Source organism: Dreissena polymorpha, chromosome 5 (assembly GCF_020536995.1).
Source record: "Dreissena polymorpha isolate Duluth1 chromosome 5, UMN_Dpol_1.0, whole genome shotgun sequence".
Lineage (NCBI taxonomy): Eukaryota > Metazoa > Mollusca > Bivalvia > Myida > Dreissenidae > Dreissena > Dreissena polymorpha.
In genome coordinates, this window is record NC_068359.1 from 44,143,040 (window position 1) to 44,159,957 (window position 16,918).

The 16,918-nt window shown below is 35.9% G+C and overlaps 1 protein-coding gene across 1 annotated transcript in view; it reads right to left on the reverse strand.

Annotated features, from left to right (window-relative positions):
- LOC127831375 (ubiquitin carboxyl-terminal hydrolase 19-like) overlaps positions 1 to 16,918 on the reverse strand; it is a 75,106-nt gene that overhangs the window by 29,561 nt on the left and 28,627 nt on the right. The window contains exons 15-24 of the mRNA XM_052356344.1: positions 15,588 to 15,671; positions 15,067 to 15,161; positions 14,806 to 14,866; positions 11,949 to 12,064; positions 11,488 to 11,631; positions 10,027 to 10,688; positions 9,490 to 9,590; positions 9,006 to 9,048; positions 4,856 to 4,928; positions 4,271 to 4,423 (exon numbers count right to left, since the gene is read on the reverse strand). Of these exons, the coding sequence (XP_052212304.1) occupies positions 4,271 to 4,423; positions 4,856 to 4,928; positions 9,006 to 9,048; positions 9,490 to 9,590; positions 10,027 to 10,688; positions 11,488 to 11,631; positions 11,949 to 12,064; positions 14,806 to 14,866; positions 15,067 to 15,161; positions 15,588 to 15,671 (1,532 nt within the window). The remainder of the gene's footprint in view (positions 1 to 4,270; positions 4,424 to 4,855; positions 4,929 to 9,005; positions 9,049 to 9,489; positions 9,591 to 10,026; positions 10,689 to 11,487; positions 11,632 to 11,948; positions 12,065 to 14,805; positions 14,867 to 15,066; positions 15,162 to 15,587; positions 15,672 to 16,918) is intronic.

Genomic DNA, 16,918 nt, shown 5'->3' on the forward strand with positions numbered 1-16,918 from the left:
TGATAGAAGTTATGAGCTTTTTTCGAAACCTAAACGCAGATTTCGAAACCTAAATGCGGACCCTAAGTTCAAGGTCAAGATCACAGGGGTCAAAATTTGTATGTGTATGGAAAGGCCTTGTCCGTATACACATGCATACCAAATATGAAGGTTATATCTCAAGAGACATAGAAGTTATGAGCATTTTTCAAACCCTAAACGCAGATTTCGAAACCTAAATGCGGACCCTAAATTCAAGGTCAAGGTCACAGGGGTCAAAATTTGTGTGTGTATGGAAAGGACTTGTCCGTATACACATGCATACCAAATATGAAGGTTATATCTCAAGGGACATAGAAGTTATGAGCACTTTTCAAAACCTAAACGCAGATTGCGAAACCTAAACGCGGACCCAAAGTTCAAGGTCATGTCACAGGGGTAAAAAATTTTGTGCGTATGGAAAAGCCTTGTCCATATACACATGCATACCAAATATGAAGGTTATATCTCAAGGGACATAGGAGTTATGAGCATTTTTCGAAACCTAAACGCGGATTTCGGAACCTAAATGCGGACCCTTAGTTCAAGGTCAAGGTCACAGGGGTAAACATTTTTGTGCGTATGGAAAAGCCTTGTCCATATACACATGCATACCAAATATGAAGGTTATATCTCAAGGGACATAGAAGTTATGAGCATTTTTCGAAACCTAAACGCAAAGTGTGACGGAAAGACAGACGGACAGTCCGATCACTTTATGCCCCCTTTTATTCGAAAGGGGGCATAAAAAGAACAGAGTGGCTAAGCATTTCATTTAATGCAGCTAGAACAATTATGCGCTTTATGCCGACATGGAAAAAGTTTATACATATATATTTTCAAACAGCAACCATTGCATTTGTGTGTAAGTATAATCAGAGCATAACAAATGCTTTTGTTCTGAATCGTAAATATTCCTAAACGGCGACAGGTTATAATTATGAGCAACGAGAGCTTTGTCACAGACGTGACGAATAACCCCACATGCCGCATTGACACATAATATTTTGCATGTCGTCATCACAAAAAAACAGTGGACACCATGCTCAATTTTTAAAATGACTAAGTGACCCCTTGACCTAGTTTTTGACCCAGAAAGGTTCATGTTTTAACTTGGCCTTAAGATCATCTCCATAAAACTTCTGACCAAGTTTGGTGAAAATCGGATGTAAACTACTTGAATTAGACAGCGGACACCATGCTGAATGTTAAAAAACGCACTAAGTGACCCTGTGACCTAGTTTTAGGCCCAGAATGGCCCATGTTCAAACTTGTCCTAGACATCATTTAGATAAAACTTGTGACCAAGTTTGGTGAGGATTGGATGAAAACTACTTGAATTAGAGAGCGGACAACATGGTGAGGTTTAAAACGCACTAAGATACCCCGTGACCTAGTTTTTGACCCGGCATGACCCATATTCAAACTTGACCTAGACATCAGCTAGATACAACTTCTGACCACGTTTGGTGAAGATTGGATGAAAACTTCTTGAATAAGAGAGCGGACAACATTGTGATGTTTAAAATGCACTAAGTGACCCCGTGACCTTGTTTTTGACCTGGCATGACCCAAATTCAAACTTGCCCTAGACATTATCAAGTTACAACTTCTGACCAATTTTGGCGAAGATTGGATTAAAAACTACCTGAATTAAAGAGCGGACAACATGGTGAGGTTTAAAACACACTAAGTGACCCCGTGACCAAGTTTTTGACCAGCCATGGCCCATGTTCGAACTTGACCTACACATCATCTAGTTACAACTTCTGACCAAGTGTGGTGAAGATCAGATTTAAACTATTTGAAATACAGAGCGGACACCATGCTCAATGTGTAAAACGTACTAAGTGACCCTGTGACCTAGTTAGCTCACCTATATTTTGAAAGAAAATTATGAGCTATTGTCATCACCTTGGCGTTGGCGTCGGCGTCCGATTAAGTTTTGCGTTTAGGTCCACTTTTTTCAGAAAGTATCAATGCTATTGCATTCAAACTTGGTACACTTACTAACTATCATGAGGGGACTCGGCAGGCAAAGTTAGATAACTCTGGCGGGCATTTTGACAGAATTATGTGCCCCTTTTATGCTTAGAAAATTGAAAATTTTTGTTAAGTTTTGCGTTTAGGTCCACTTTTCTCAGAAAGTATCAATGCTATGGCATTCAAACTTGTTACACTTACTAACTATCATGAGGGGACTGGGCAGGCAAAGTTAGATAACTCTGGCGTGCATTTTGACAGAATTATGTGCCCTTTTTATACTTAGAAAATTGAAAATTTGGTTAAGTTTTGTGTTTAGGTCCACTTTATTCCTACAGTATCAAAGCTATTGCTTTCATACTTGCAACACTTATTAACTATCATAAGGGGACTGTGCAGGCAAAGTAATGTAACTCTGACTGGCATTTTGACAGAATTATGTGCCCTTTTTATACCTAGAAAATTGAAAATTTGGTTTTTTGTGTTTTGGTCCACTTTACCCCTAAAGTATCATAGATATTGCTTTCATACTTGGAACACTTGCAAACTATCATAAGGGTACAGTAAAAGGACAAGTTGCATAACTCTGGTTGTCATTTTTACGGGATTATGGCCCTTTTTTTACTTAGTAACTTTGAATATATGGTTAAATTTTGTGTTTCGATCCACTTTACTTCTTAAGTATCAAGGCTATTGCTTTCAAACTTCAAATACTTTCATGCTATCATGAGGTTACTGTACCTGGCAAGTTGAATTTTACCATGACCTTTGAATGACCTTGACTCTCAAGGTCAAATTATTTTTTGCTAAAAATGCCATAACTTCTTTATTTATGATTAGATTTGATTGATACTTTGACAAAACTACTCTTACCTGACATACCACAATAGACTCCACCCAAACCATCCCCTGTGCCCTCCCCCTCCCCCCCCCCCCTATCCCCCCCTATGTTTTTTTTTTTTTTTTTTTTTAAGATCATCTCACAAATGACCACACCCTCACACTATACCCCCCCCCACCCCACCCCAAATTTTTTTTTGAAACGGTTAAAAAACACAAATATTTATTTTTATTATTTTATGTTTGAAATACCGTCAAACCATCACACCCAAAAATCCCCCCCCCCATTTTATCTGGCATGGCCCATGTTCGAACTTGGCCTTCAGATCATCTAGATAAAACTTCTGACCAAGTTTGGTGAAGATCGGATGAAAACTACTTGAAAAAGAGAGAGGACACCATGCTGAATGTTAAAAAACACTAAGTGACCCCTTGACCTAGTTTTTGACCCGGCAAGGCCCATGTTCGAACTTGGCCTTAAGATCATCTAGATACAACTTCTGACCAAGTTTGGTGAAGATCGGATGATAACTACTTGAATTAGAGAGCGGACAACATGCTGAATGTTTAAAACGCACTAAGTGACCCCGTGACCTAGTTTTTGACCACGCAAGGCCCATGTTCGAACTTGGCCTAGACATCATGTAGATACAACTTCTGACCAAGTTTGGTGAAGATCGGATGAAAACAACTTGAATTAGAGAGGGGACACTTAATACGGACCGACAGACAGACTGACCGACCAACAGACAAGTTCACTTCTATATACCCCCCTAAACTTTGTTTGTGGGGGTATAATAATGACAGATCGGCTTAGTCAGTAAATATAAATTAAGTATTACAGTGTACATGCATTATCTACATTAAACTATTTAAAACATTGATTTAACTGAGGTTGGGTTAAGTGGAGGAACGTTTCAGAATATATAGCCATAAGTTTTCATTTGTAGTCATCACAGAGCTCAGTCCAACTTTCAGGTATCACCTATGAAGGCTAGACTATGTGACCAGTGACACCAGACCACAGACTACAAAATATTGTCAGCTCAACAATCTGAAGGTCCTATTTTGAAACAAAATCTCTATAACACATTACCTTATCCCAAAAAGTTCCAAATTAAAGAAAAACTAGGAAATACTAGGAGGTTTTAGACAAAACTAGGAGCACATTACAAAAACTAGGAAAACTAGGAAATACTAGGAAATACTAGGAACGCTGGAAAACCTGCCTAAGCAATAATATTTCTCATATTTGAAACCATATACAGAGTCCGTATTGATAAAATAAAGATATATGATAAAAACCTTGGTTAAAAGGACAATAACAATAAAGAAAGTGTAACATTATCTTTCATAAAAAAATAAGATTTCAGATACATTTGATAATTTTTTATGGATTTGAGAGTAGCATGTAGAAACAAGTACAAACCGTGTAGGAAAGTCCACCATCTTGTCAAGTTTGTCTCTCCATAGGAAGTTTCGAAAGGAGAACCGTTTCAGTTGTATAATGAGAATGTGTGGTAACCTCCAGGTGGACAGCTGTTTTGTAGCCTCGCGATGCTCCTTGCACTGAGGGCAATACCTGTGCAGGAAATCAAGATATGAGAAAATAGTAGCATGTGGCCATATTCTGCATTCTGGGTATATACTAGGGGTTCAATAATGAATTAAGGTATTGAGACAAACAATTGAATCATATTTAGTAATACTTCTTTGCAGCCAAATGGGAAATACTTTCCAAATACATTTTACATAAATAGTGCAAGCAAATATCAAAATATTGTGTTCATGTAAGTGTACTAAAGATATGTTTTGTATCTCAAAATGGGTATGAACAATCTTTCTAGATGATCTTTACAGGATGTCAAAGCTCTCAGACTTTTGGTTTCAGAGGGGTTTTGAATAAATTATTGTCTTTAAATATCATGTCCCTCACAAGAACACTGTATGCTATATATGCATGCGTAGTCCTTGGCATGGTAAAACTTTTATTTTTATTAATAAACTTGATTACCATGCTTCCTCAGGACTTAGCATCTCTGGTTCTGTAAACATCTCCAGGCATTGATCCAAACTGATGTTACTTTCTGTATAACACAGAGACATTTATAAGTGGTATTAACATTGAAACTTGTATTGATTTGGGAATAAATCAAAACTTATTTTACTTTCTGCAAATCAGAGCACTTTGCTTTCCAAGTAAGAGTTTCCAAAAGTTTTGTGTAAGTTTAAATGACAAATATTACAAATCTATTAAAAAAAATCTTCCTTTTCTTTCATTTCTGATGATACTGTGAAATCATTTATTTTCGCCAGCACAAAATTTCGTCATTGTTATAAAAATGACGTTTTTGTCAGCACTTAAATTCGCCAATTCCTGACTTTGAAAAAAAAATTGCTTCAGTCAATATCCGATTTGTTTGTCCGAAATATATCGCGGTTGCGAAAAATCGTAGTGGGGAAAAAAGGAGGACACTTAAGAGTCACTTGCAGGAGGTGGGGCCTGTTTGTCACATGTTAATATACTAGTCTTTTGTTATCAGTAATTTGCCCCCATTAGTGATTCATTATTATGATAAGCGGATTAGTGGGACCAAATAACCGTTAACGAGGGTTTGAAACAGTGAAGCCAGTTGCCAATAGCCAAAATTGGTCCTATTCATTTATTATCATGGCCAAACTAATAACAATCTTACCTTTATCGGTGCAAATTAGAGAAGGTGCGAAGATTATTGGTTAAAATTAGTGTAAGCAAACAGTTTGGTCAGTTTTCAATAAAGTTTCAAGAGTTTTACAATTCTACCTAAACGAAGTCAACGCAGTCGATACAGCTGTACTGCTTTCGCGTTTTAGAGCAATGTCACGTGTCAGTTAAGTACACTGTGTAATCTACACCCTTTTGTGTCAAAACCGGATTTATCTTGATTACGTAACAGACAGAGTATGTATGTGTGGATTACGTTGGAATTTAGTGCCTCATGCCTTTGGTAATTCAGTCTTAATTTGTTCAAATATGGGACATAATTGTTCGTTAGGATCTTGAATTCGTCAATCGGTCGACTGACGAAATGTGCGAAAATTAATGCCTGACGATATATAATAGTTTCACAGTAATTGGACTTAACAAGAGCATTGCATAGCGGGTGTCAAAGCGCTTGGCTGTGGATGCATTTTTGAATAAATGAAAGCTTGTCAGAAGTGACCTTGACCTTTGACCTAGTGACCCAAAAATGAATGTGGTGTGTAGAACTTATCAAGGTGCATCTACATATAAAGTTTAAAAGTTGTATGTGGAATCACTTCGATTTTAGAGCCTATGTTAATGGTTTATAGTACGACGCGGATGCCAGACGGCAGACGCCGGACAACCAGCTCGCAATGACAACACCTCAGGTTTTCTCTACAAAAACAGCCGAGCTAATAAAATTAATTGTCATTTTAACTTACTCCTTTTCTCATAAATGTATAAGGTTTTCAGATTGAGGCAAATATGTGACGATTATTGCATTTTACAATATGTTGTTAGACATACACTGTACTTAACAATAAGCGTTTCATTATTCATAAAATAGAATAAGTCAGAAATATTCTCTAATTTTGGCAATTGTCTTTACTACATGTTCAACCATCTAGCCAATAAGTGTGGCCAGACATTCTCATTTTATCTTGAAGGTGAGTTCCAGTTTGTCTCTAGATCTCTCATCAAACACTGCTAGTAGAGGAAACCATTCAAAACCATGCTATAACTCATGAGCTCTTCTCCTTACAAATATAACACACAGTATATCAAAACTTAATTTTAAAACAAGGAACAAAATTGACACAAAACCAGGTTTTCAATTTGAAAAAAAAAGGTCTGATAAAGGGAGAAAATTCAAAATGTTTATTGTAACTGATTGTTCCTAGTTACCCCCCTTGTGTAAAATTCAATCTATGTTTAGTCGTGCTATTTTAAGTTGCGGCTACCTTGATTTAAAAGTCTGATAAAGGGAGACAATTTAAAATGTGCATTGTTACTGATTGTTCCTAGTTAGCTCCCTTGTGTCAAATTCAATCTATTCTTAGTCATGGCGACCTTGATTTCGATCAAATCATTAAATCGTGACAATATTCGCCAGGGCACTTGGTGACAATCATTTTGTGAAAGTTTCATTGAAAACCATTTAGAAATGAAGGAGGAGTTGTGCTCGGAAGAATTGTTCCGCCCGACCTCCGACATTCACCAATCTAATAAGTAGTTTTTTTCTTCGGAAAACCTGGTTAATGAGTGAAGTAAGTGCAACACATGAAAGAGAAATTCTAATTAGAGCTTTGTCACAGACATAATGTATACCACCACATGCTGCATTGACACAGAATATTTTGCATGCTATCTTCACAAAACAAGAGAACAAATTTTGACCGTTGAAATTTTTTCGCATGACACGCTGTCCAATGACTGTGATCAAAATTAATGTACAGAGTCATTTTAAAATCTCACAATGAATGACACAGTTATGGCCCAAACAAGCTCATTTATGGTCATTTTTGACTTTTGAACTCCAAGTGTGATTTTGACCTTGGAGATATTGAGATTATTCTTTCGCATGACACACTGTTCAATGATTGTGAACAAATGTACCGTGTAACTTTAAAATCTCACAATGAATGACATAGTTATGGCCCGGACAAGATCATTTATGACCATTTTTGACCTTTGAACTCAAAGTGTGACCTTGGAGATATCGACATAATTCTTTCGCATGACACCCCGTCCAATAATTGTGAACAAATGTACCAAGTAATTGTAAAATCTTACAATGAATGACATAGTTATGGCCCGGACAAGATCATTTATGGCCTTTTTTGACCATTGAACTCAAAGTGTGACCTTGACGTTGCAGATATTGACGTGATTCTTTCGCATGACACACCGTCTAATGATGGTGAACAAATGTGCAAAATGACTTTAAAATCTCACCATGAACGACATAATTATTGCCCGGACAAGATCATTTATGGCCATTTTTTGACCTTTGAACTCAAAGTGAGACCTTGACCTTGTGTATTTATCGACCTAATTCTTTCGCATGACACACCATCCAATGATGGTGAACAAATACGCAAAATGATTTTAAAATCTCACAATGACTAACATAGTTATGGCCCACACAAGCTCATTAATGGCCATTTTTTTCCTTTGAACTCAAAGTGTGACCTTGACCATGGAGATATTTACGTAATTCTTTTGCATGACACACCTTCCAATGATGGTGAACAAATGTGCCAAATAATTTTAAAGTCTCGCAATAAATGACAAAGTTATGGCCCTGACAAGCTCATTTATGGGCAACTCAAAGTGTGACCTTGACCTTGAAGATATTGACGTACTTCGTTGACATGACACACTGTCCCATGATGGTGAACAAATGTACCAAGTCATTTTAAAATCTTACTATAAATGACATTGTTATGGTCTGGAAAAACTTTTGGTTAAAAATGCACTAAGTGACCCGACATGACCTAGTTTTCGACCCGACATGACCCATATTCAAACTTGACCTAGACATCATCTAGATACAACTTCTGACCAAGTTTGGTGAAGATCCCAGGACATTTTTGGGACAGACAGACCGAGCGACAGACCAACAAAGTGACTCCTATATAGCCCCCCATTTAATACCAATGGTAAATGGAGGTATAATAAGAAAACCATGTCATTATGCTGTTACTAAATAATAAACATCTATCCTCCATAAATAATAAGACTGTTCATGATACTTGCATTTCCAAAGCTTTAAGTAAAACTTTATAAACATGATTTTTTTTTACATGACTGCATCTGTTATATTTTATTTCACTTTTAAAAATTATTTGACCAAATGGATGCCAAACATTATCTGTTTTAATGATGAACGCAAGATTTTGTTGGTTTATACACGGTAATTACCAAATCAATGTTCATTAACCTACCTGAAAAACGACTCAACACCTGTAACAGTTATGATATTGACCTTACACTGAGGAGCACAACAGTTGTTCACAACCAATGACAAGTCATGGAGAATAATACTCCAAAGTAAGATTTATACACTCCAAGGCATGTTAAAGTTACAGAGGGGAAGTAAAATCTTCACAATCGGACCCATTTAACTGGGGACATAAACACATTTTAAATTCCTTACCTTCTGCTGTAGCGGTTTTCATACTTATATCTTGGACAGTCTCCTAAAATATCAGACACAATGTAATAGCAAGGTGGTACATGTATTTGGTTTTCCAAAATTCACGTCTGTTTATCTCAGTTCTCACAAAAAATAACAATATAGTCACCATTTTTTATAAGACAATCAGGATTTACAACAAATAAGGGGCAAAGACGGTTTGACCATGAAGTATTCCAACTAGCAACCATATGACACAAACTCAATGTTTGCCCAGAGTTATAATATGGACCAAGATAATGCAGTTGAAGTTTACACCGGAAAAAAAAGAAGATAACTATATTGTTTGAGATTTACAGTATGCAGTAGTAGAACATTAACACGAGAGCTTGATTTGTTATGGGTTATGACTTCCACAGACAATTAAACTATATGATCAAAGGATTGCTTTACAACTATTAGACATACAATCCCAATAAATAACGGACCAATCTCCACATCTTACCAGTTCCTTGGTTTGAACAAGGACATAACCAGGCAGCTTGTCATTGTTTTTCCAGTCCATTGCCAGGAAATAATTTTCAGATAAATCCAATGGTTTGTCACCTGCAGTAATCATCATAATAAGTATGGTACATTGTTTTCATGTTCTGACTTATGATCTAAATGACATAATAGTAACGTACAAAGTACTGTTCACACTTCTTAACATGATTTTAATATTAACATGATAATAGATATGTATATCACATATTAAAATGGTATTCATTATAATTTAACAGGATATTGATCAACTGTTGAGGTATCAACGAGTTGTAAAAAACAGTCTTATTGTATAAGAAATTGGTTAAAACATGAAGCTTATGAATGGCTTGAATTATTTTAAAAGCATAAAAGTCTAAATTAGACCAAGGTCAAACTGATGTTAGATTACACAAATGGATGCAGAAGATGCTCATTAAGATTAAAACTAAAAGATAATTAATGGGTGTATAGAACAACTCATACTAAACAAGTAGTTCTTAACATCAACTGACATCACCTTTGTCTGCAAGCCTCTCTCCCTCAGGCCCAGTCAATCCCATTCCTTCTGAATTTGAAGGCTTAATGAAAAACATAGGTGTTGGTCGGTCCACTTCACTTGATTGAATCCCAAGCACAGGCCTTACTGGAGATGCTAATACTGAAGAGTCTCCTACACCAAATCTCTGCTGATGAAATTCAGAGTTTGTCGCTGCAGTTGATACTCCTGATGCCGTTGAACAGAGATCAGACACTGAATTGTAACCCGAGTCCGGCTGTTGGTTCACATTCAAACATAAATTATCGTCAGACATAACAGTCCTGTTAAATCCAGTAGGATTGTCACAAGCACTCAATTCACCACCCAGATCAGACTCATTCTGCCCAGGCAGTGAAGTACCAGTGGCTAAGCTATCAGACATAACTGGCAGTGACATCATCGCACTGTCTGGTACATCCGGAATCTTGGCCTCCAAGAGTTTTGGGGACTCCATGTCCAAGGTATCTTGTTCCTGCTCTGCAGTGATTGTACATGTGCTACTGATCGAGGATTGGCTATCCAAACTAGTCTGGCTACCGCTAGACTGGCTGCTACTACTCAGGTTTGAGGAGGATGGGTGACTTGACAGCTTGCGGGGAAGCTCTGCCTTGACTGGTGGCTGGAAAAACTCCACAGAGAACCTGAGAAGCAAGACATTTGAAATGGCTTTAACTTATAATACAATTTAGTATTTAGTAACCCAGCTAGAAACAAGACCATTTCACAGTGGTGGATAATATCCCTCGCTGCGGCATGTAGTCAAATGTTGCAAGTAGTTACAATTAGACCCTGTGGAGTGGCTAGTTTTGAACCTATGGGCATTATTTGAACACAATTTGTACAGGACCACAATTCAATGTTACAAACCAAATATAAACCCTTTGAGCCTCATAGTTTGGGAGAAAAATATTTTTAAGATAATTTTGCAATACAATTCTTTATAAACTATTTGAACCAAAGACGTGGTCAGTTTTGACCCCGGGTAATGATTTCATGAAATTCAGTTCAGGGCCCTAAAAGAATTGTTCCATTCTAAGACAGACATACAGACGAACATAATGAATACAGTATACCCCTCTCTACTTAGTATCAGGGGATGGCACTTTGGTACATATGTATAAATGCCCCTTAATCCTAATACCTCATTCATACTGCTGAATTTGAATCCACTCATTTGTTCAAATTGTATACCTTTTAATTAACTGCAAATGTTTGTAGCTCTGTTATTTACAAGGAAATCCCTATATTTTATGTATCCAACAATACATAAGAATGAATGTCAAAAGTCAAAAAGCCAAATTGTGCCACAAAAAATGTTCATTTATTGCAAAAGCATATCATTAACATTAAACGATGCTTTTTTCACTACTTGTGCTTGAGGCAATTTGCCTGTAATTTAGAATAAAAGTAGACATTTGAATAATTTACAACACCATTTACCTTGCATATGACTCCATGAGCTGGCAAAGCTTGGCAAATGTAGCCTGCGACTGTGGGACACTGATGATGAACGGTGTACCCACTGGCTCTGGGAGTATGCTGCAGTGCTGCTTATGCATATGCCAGTCGTTCTTCTGACAAGTTCTGAAACAAATATTTGAAAAATAAAGTTTGTTTTACTTTTAATCTATTACTCAAGCAATAGGAATTTCAATTATGCATGTCCTTTCTTTTACAATTAACTTGATTTAATTGTTAACATTGCTTATGTGGAAAAAAAATAAGTTTGCTTCAAACAAACAACGTTCTATTGGTTTCACATAAAGGCTAAACTTTAGTTACAACTTGTGCATATTATCATACAGCAATGACCTTGAGTAATTTTTCTTTTCTTTTTTGTCCATGCATTTTGTTTGTATTTCATTGGTTAATTTCTTAACAGGTTTTGCTTACGAACTTACTGATCACAATATCCAGCTTTGAAGCATTTGGAGCAGCGTTTCAGTTTCTCACCCTCTGGGCAGAGTTTTCTACAGTAGCCGCATCGCGTTGGGAAAAGAGTGGGTACCAATGTCCTCTACAAAACCACAAAAACATACCAGATCTGAATCATGTCACTGCTGTGTAAATTATACCAAATAAACTTGGACAATTTAATCTTTCACTGACACTTATCCAGTTAAAAAATAATTACAATTACAATTTTTTGCAATAAATAATTTTATGTTAAGACTGGATTACCCTGCAAAATTTCAAATATTGCTCCATGAACCCAATAGTGTTGCAATTTAATGTATTAATATTCATAACCATACTTTTTTATTCAAAAGTTACAAAATGGCTTCATTGTTTAGCACGAATTCAAATATGTTAACTCTATTTGTCAACAGCAAAATAGCCTCAATGTTTGCACAAATGCGCATCATATTAGTAAAAATAAAAACGGAAACAATTATGAAATTCCTACGCCAGGGGCTACAAGTCAGTTGTGGTCATAGTCGAAATAATAGCTTACATTTGTTTATCCACTTTAGAGTTATATTTTTAAACATTAAATAATTTTGCTTCATTTCATTTGTGTAAAAACTGTATGGAAAATAATTTTAAATTGTGCATATTACAACTGTATAATTCTACCAACAGTTCATACTCTGACGATATAAAAATTAAATATTATTAATTTTCTACAACAAGAGATGTGTTCTTCAGAAACACAATGCCCCCTACTGTGCCGCTTTGAAATAAAATTTCTATTTATCATTTGGCAGGTATAGAAATCATCTCCCTTTAAAGCTTATTACACTTCCCTTGGATTTTGTCCAATCCAACTGGGGGGAGGGGGGTCTGTAGACAGTCAAAAATGACCAAGTCAGACATCACTGACAACCAAGCAACCAAGGCCTGTGGTTTATCAAAGAGATCATAGCCAAAGTTCATCATGTATCTATGGACATAAGTCCACAGGTATGTTATGAACCCTACCATTCACAAATAAGTACAGAAAAGAAATGATAATTATATCATTAAAAAAAAAACTTAACAAATCAATCATTTGAGTTATAAATAATCAAAATAAAAAATCTGTTCAGTAACTGTGAAAAGAACTTAAATTATGGTAAGGATATATATTATCTGAGATTAATAATTATATAAATTACTTCCTTTGAAAATAATTGTCTCTAACAAATCTCTATTTTTAGCAGCAAATAATTAAAAGCCACTACCGTGACTGTAGATTCACCACTCAAAATGTGCAGCTCCATGAGATACACATGCATGCCAAATATCAAGTTGCTATGTTCAATATTGAATAATTATATCCCTTTAAAGCTTATTACTTCCCTTGGATTTGTATTTTTGACCTCAGACTTTGAAGGATGACCTTGTCCTTGACCTTTTACCACCATGTGTTTGTCAGAAACACAATGCCGCCTACTGCGCTGCTGCGATTTATTTAACAAAAATATATAGTTTTGACCCGGCATGACCCATATTAGAACTTGACCTAGATATTGTCTAGATACAACTTCTGACCAAGTTTCGTAAAGATGGGATGAAAACTATTTGAATTAGAGAGCAGACACGAAAAGTGTGACAGACTGACAGACACACTGACTGACTGACTGAAAGACTGACGGACAGTGCGAAAACTATATAGCCCCTTTTCTTCGAAAGGGGGCATAAAAAACATTTTAGTTTCCATGATAAGCTAATGCATGTACCTGAATATAACATCATTATGTGACTTATGTTTCTAGCAGAGTGTCAAGGCACTTAAACTAAGCCTAGAGCAAATACAGTCACAAGGGTCATACTGGCCCAAAAGCGTCCAACCGAGTTGAGGTCAATGTAAACCGATTGTCAACACTTGACCTGTTTACCTTTTTACCAAATTTTACCCATATTCAAGCATACCTTCATATTGTAAAAACAAACATTCTTACAATCTTTTATAAAGATTGAAACATAAACATTGCTTCCAGAGTTGCCATATGGTTATACTACGATTTGAAAGGGTGGCCTTGTTTTTGAATGCGTGTGATCCAAGATTCAAGCATGACATAGATATTTTAATTACAAATGTTCTGAACAAGTTTCATCAAAATTGTGTCATAAATGTGACTTCTCAAGTGAAAACAAGGCTTGACCAGGTGACCTAGTTGTTAGACAAACATGAACAAGATTATAACTGGCCTAGATATTGTCACGATAAACAGTCAGGCTAAGTTTTATCAACACTAATTAAGAACAATTTTTGTGCATTTTTTTTACAAAATATAACAAACCTTTTTTTCTTAATTAAAAAACATTATTTATGCTGCACCTATGTGAATATTGATCAATGCTGCACCTATGAGAATATTGGTCAGTGATAAATGCAATTAATGTTTGCACCTCAATGTGGACAGTGTGTATTCGGCTGCATAAGCAATGAATGGCTGATAAGATTCAAGAGAAGAGTTGACTTACAGCTATCATTATGTCAAATTATAAGAAAGGGATGAGGTGGATGTAATGTACAATCAAGGAACGAAAATTTGGATCAAACTGGATTTTGTTATGTAACAATAAATAAATCTTACACACATCTTGTGTAAGCAAATTTACACAAACAGCTGACTAGCATATGTGATTTAATTGGTTGTAAGCAGATTGCAAACAACAGTCAGATCAGAGCTAGCCAGCACATGTGCAAATTGTGAAAGCTTAATAACCATGATCAGAAAATCAAGCAAAGCGCCAGAGTGATTTAAAAATTACGGCAAGCAGTGCCGAAACACTTAAACGGCCTGAGAAAAAGCACAAACAAAGACTTACCTGCATGATTACTACTTCATACACTGGTTCACCAGCTAATTCTTCTGACAACACCTCAGCCCTGAAAGTTAGATTAAAGTTAAACACAAATAACAAACACAAACAGTTAATTTTATACACAATCGACAAATCTTGTAATATACCTTCCATGTGTAGACTCTGAGTATAAGAGATAGTGAGAAACAATTTTTTCTGTAGAAATCGTTTTAATTTTACTTAATGGTTAATATAGAAATCACACAAAGCTTTAACACGACTTACGCAATTATCATATCACTGGCTTGTACATTAGTCAAACTGGAAAAACGACCAAATGTTTTCTGCACCCTTCCTTTGTAGGTTTCGAATATTCGAATCTGCAAAATAATTTAACAATGTAACACAACTGAAACCCAACTTAAGTCGCTTAATGTCATCCAGTCGTGTTGACATTGATAACTTAAGTTTTAGGAAACAAGTGAGTGAAGACTTAATCTGTAATGCGCATGTGCCCAGCATGAGGGCTGTTTTTGCATTTTAAAAGCCCTGCAAATGATAGTTCATGAATGATAACGTTTGAATAATATGTAATATAGGAGACAAATACAATGAACCTACAGGTTTTAATTCATTAAATGAATCATCTGACAATCATACCCTCTAGAAAAGTGGCAGACCAATACATATAAATACACAACAAATATACAACGTGTTGCAGACAAGACAGTATATAAAATAGGCGTTGCAATCATAGTTCATATTCCATTTCTTAACCATATCAAGAACTTCAAGAAAATGCATACATCATTTGGGTCCACTCCAGTCTTTTTGTGCAGTTGTTCCTTCATCACCTCCACTGTTGCTTCTTTTGCTAACCGAAGCATGTACTAAAAAGCGTAATGAAGTCACATTTAGAAGCATGAATCTTAAAACGGAAGAAAATATAACAGACTTATAGGTGGTATTTGCTTATCAAGCGCCACCATTCAGAAGTGTTTCAAGCGACATCTTACTTTTCAAACTTGGCAGAGAATATAAGCCTACAAACATAATAACTAATTTTTATGAGGTTTGGCATTAATAAGCAAATAATTTCTCATGGACACCTCCTGTCCGCCAAATTGACTGCCCACTTAAAGTAATCGCATAATCCCATTTACTACACCGGCACATACAAATGATTGCAATATTTTACAGAAAAATGTCGCCCTAAGAAATAACAGTCAATCTTGTTTTAAGAGACCACAAAAGGGAGTAACCAAAAAAGGTCTCTTAATAAAATGGTCTTTAAATTAAAATGACCCTTCAGGAAAAAAAGTAAAATCATCGTCAGTATTAAATTCATAAACCGATTCCGTGACACAACTATCTTGTTCAACGTTTAAATTATATGAATTAATCCAGATATTAGTATATCTAAACATATCATTACCTTGCACTTTTATAACTATTAATAATCCAACAAAACACTGTTGCCGTTTTTGACGATAAAAGTGTTTTAATTTCGTAAACACAAATTTTCGCCTTTTTTTGGAAATGAATGGGAAGTTGGTATATCAGAACTAATGGGCCTTTCGCAGACAGCCGAGACAAAAGTATTAATTATTTCAAAGCTTATGCAGAATAATTACGATTGCAAATAATTGGTACTGAACATGCGTGCATCATGTGTTCAATATCAATGCATCTTTTAGAGCTCTTAAACGTTAACTCCACCTTTGTTCTCAGTAAAAGATTCAAAAGACGGAGCTATGCATGTGCTATTACACGGTTGGTTTAGCATGTTGAGTAAGACAAAGGAAGCCAATTTTATCGACGAGAAAGTTTTGTTTTATGGCTTTTTGAAAGGAAGCGGCTTTCCTTTGATAATGTCAAACTGACAATTAATCGGCGATCAAGTTTGTCCCTTAATGATCAATCGAATATTTGGACATCAAAACACTCGAAAATCAGTGGTCAATGGTCGCATACGACAAAAGTCTATTTATACACTGTCAAAAAAGAGTGAAAACGCTCTGAGAGAATTCAAAGTGGTCACATGAGACAAAGGTTGTTTAATTCAAGTGGTCGTATCGACAAGCAGCATATTGGTGTAAACATACAAGTGAATAGCAGATCAGGAAGTAATTTGATT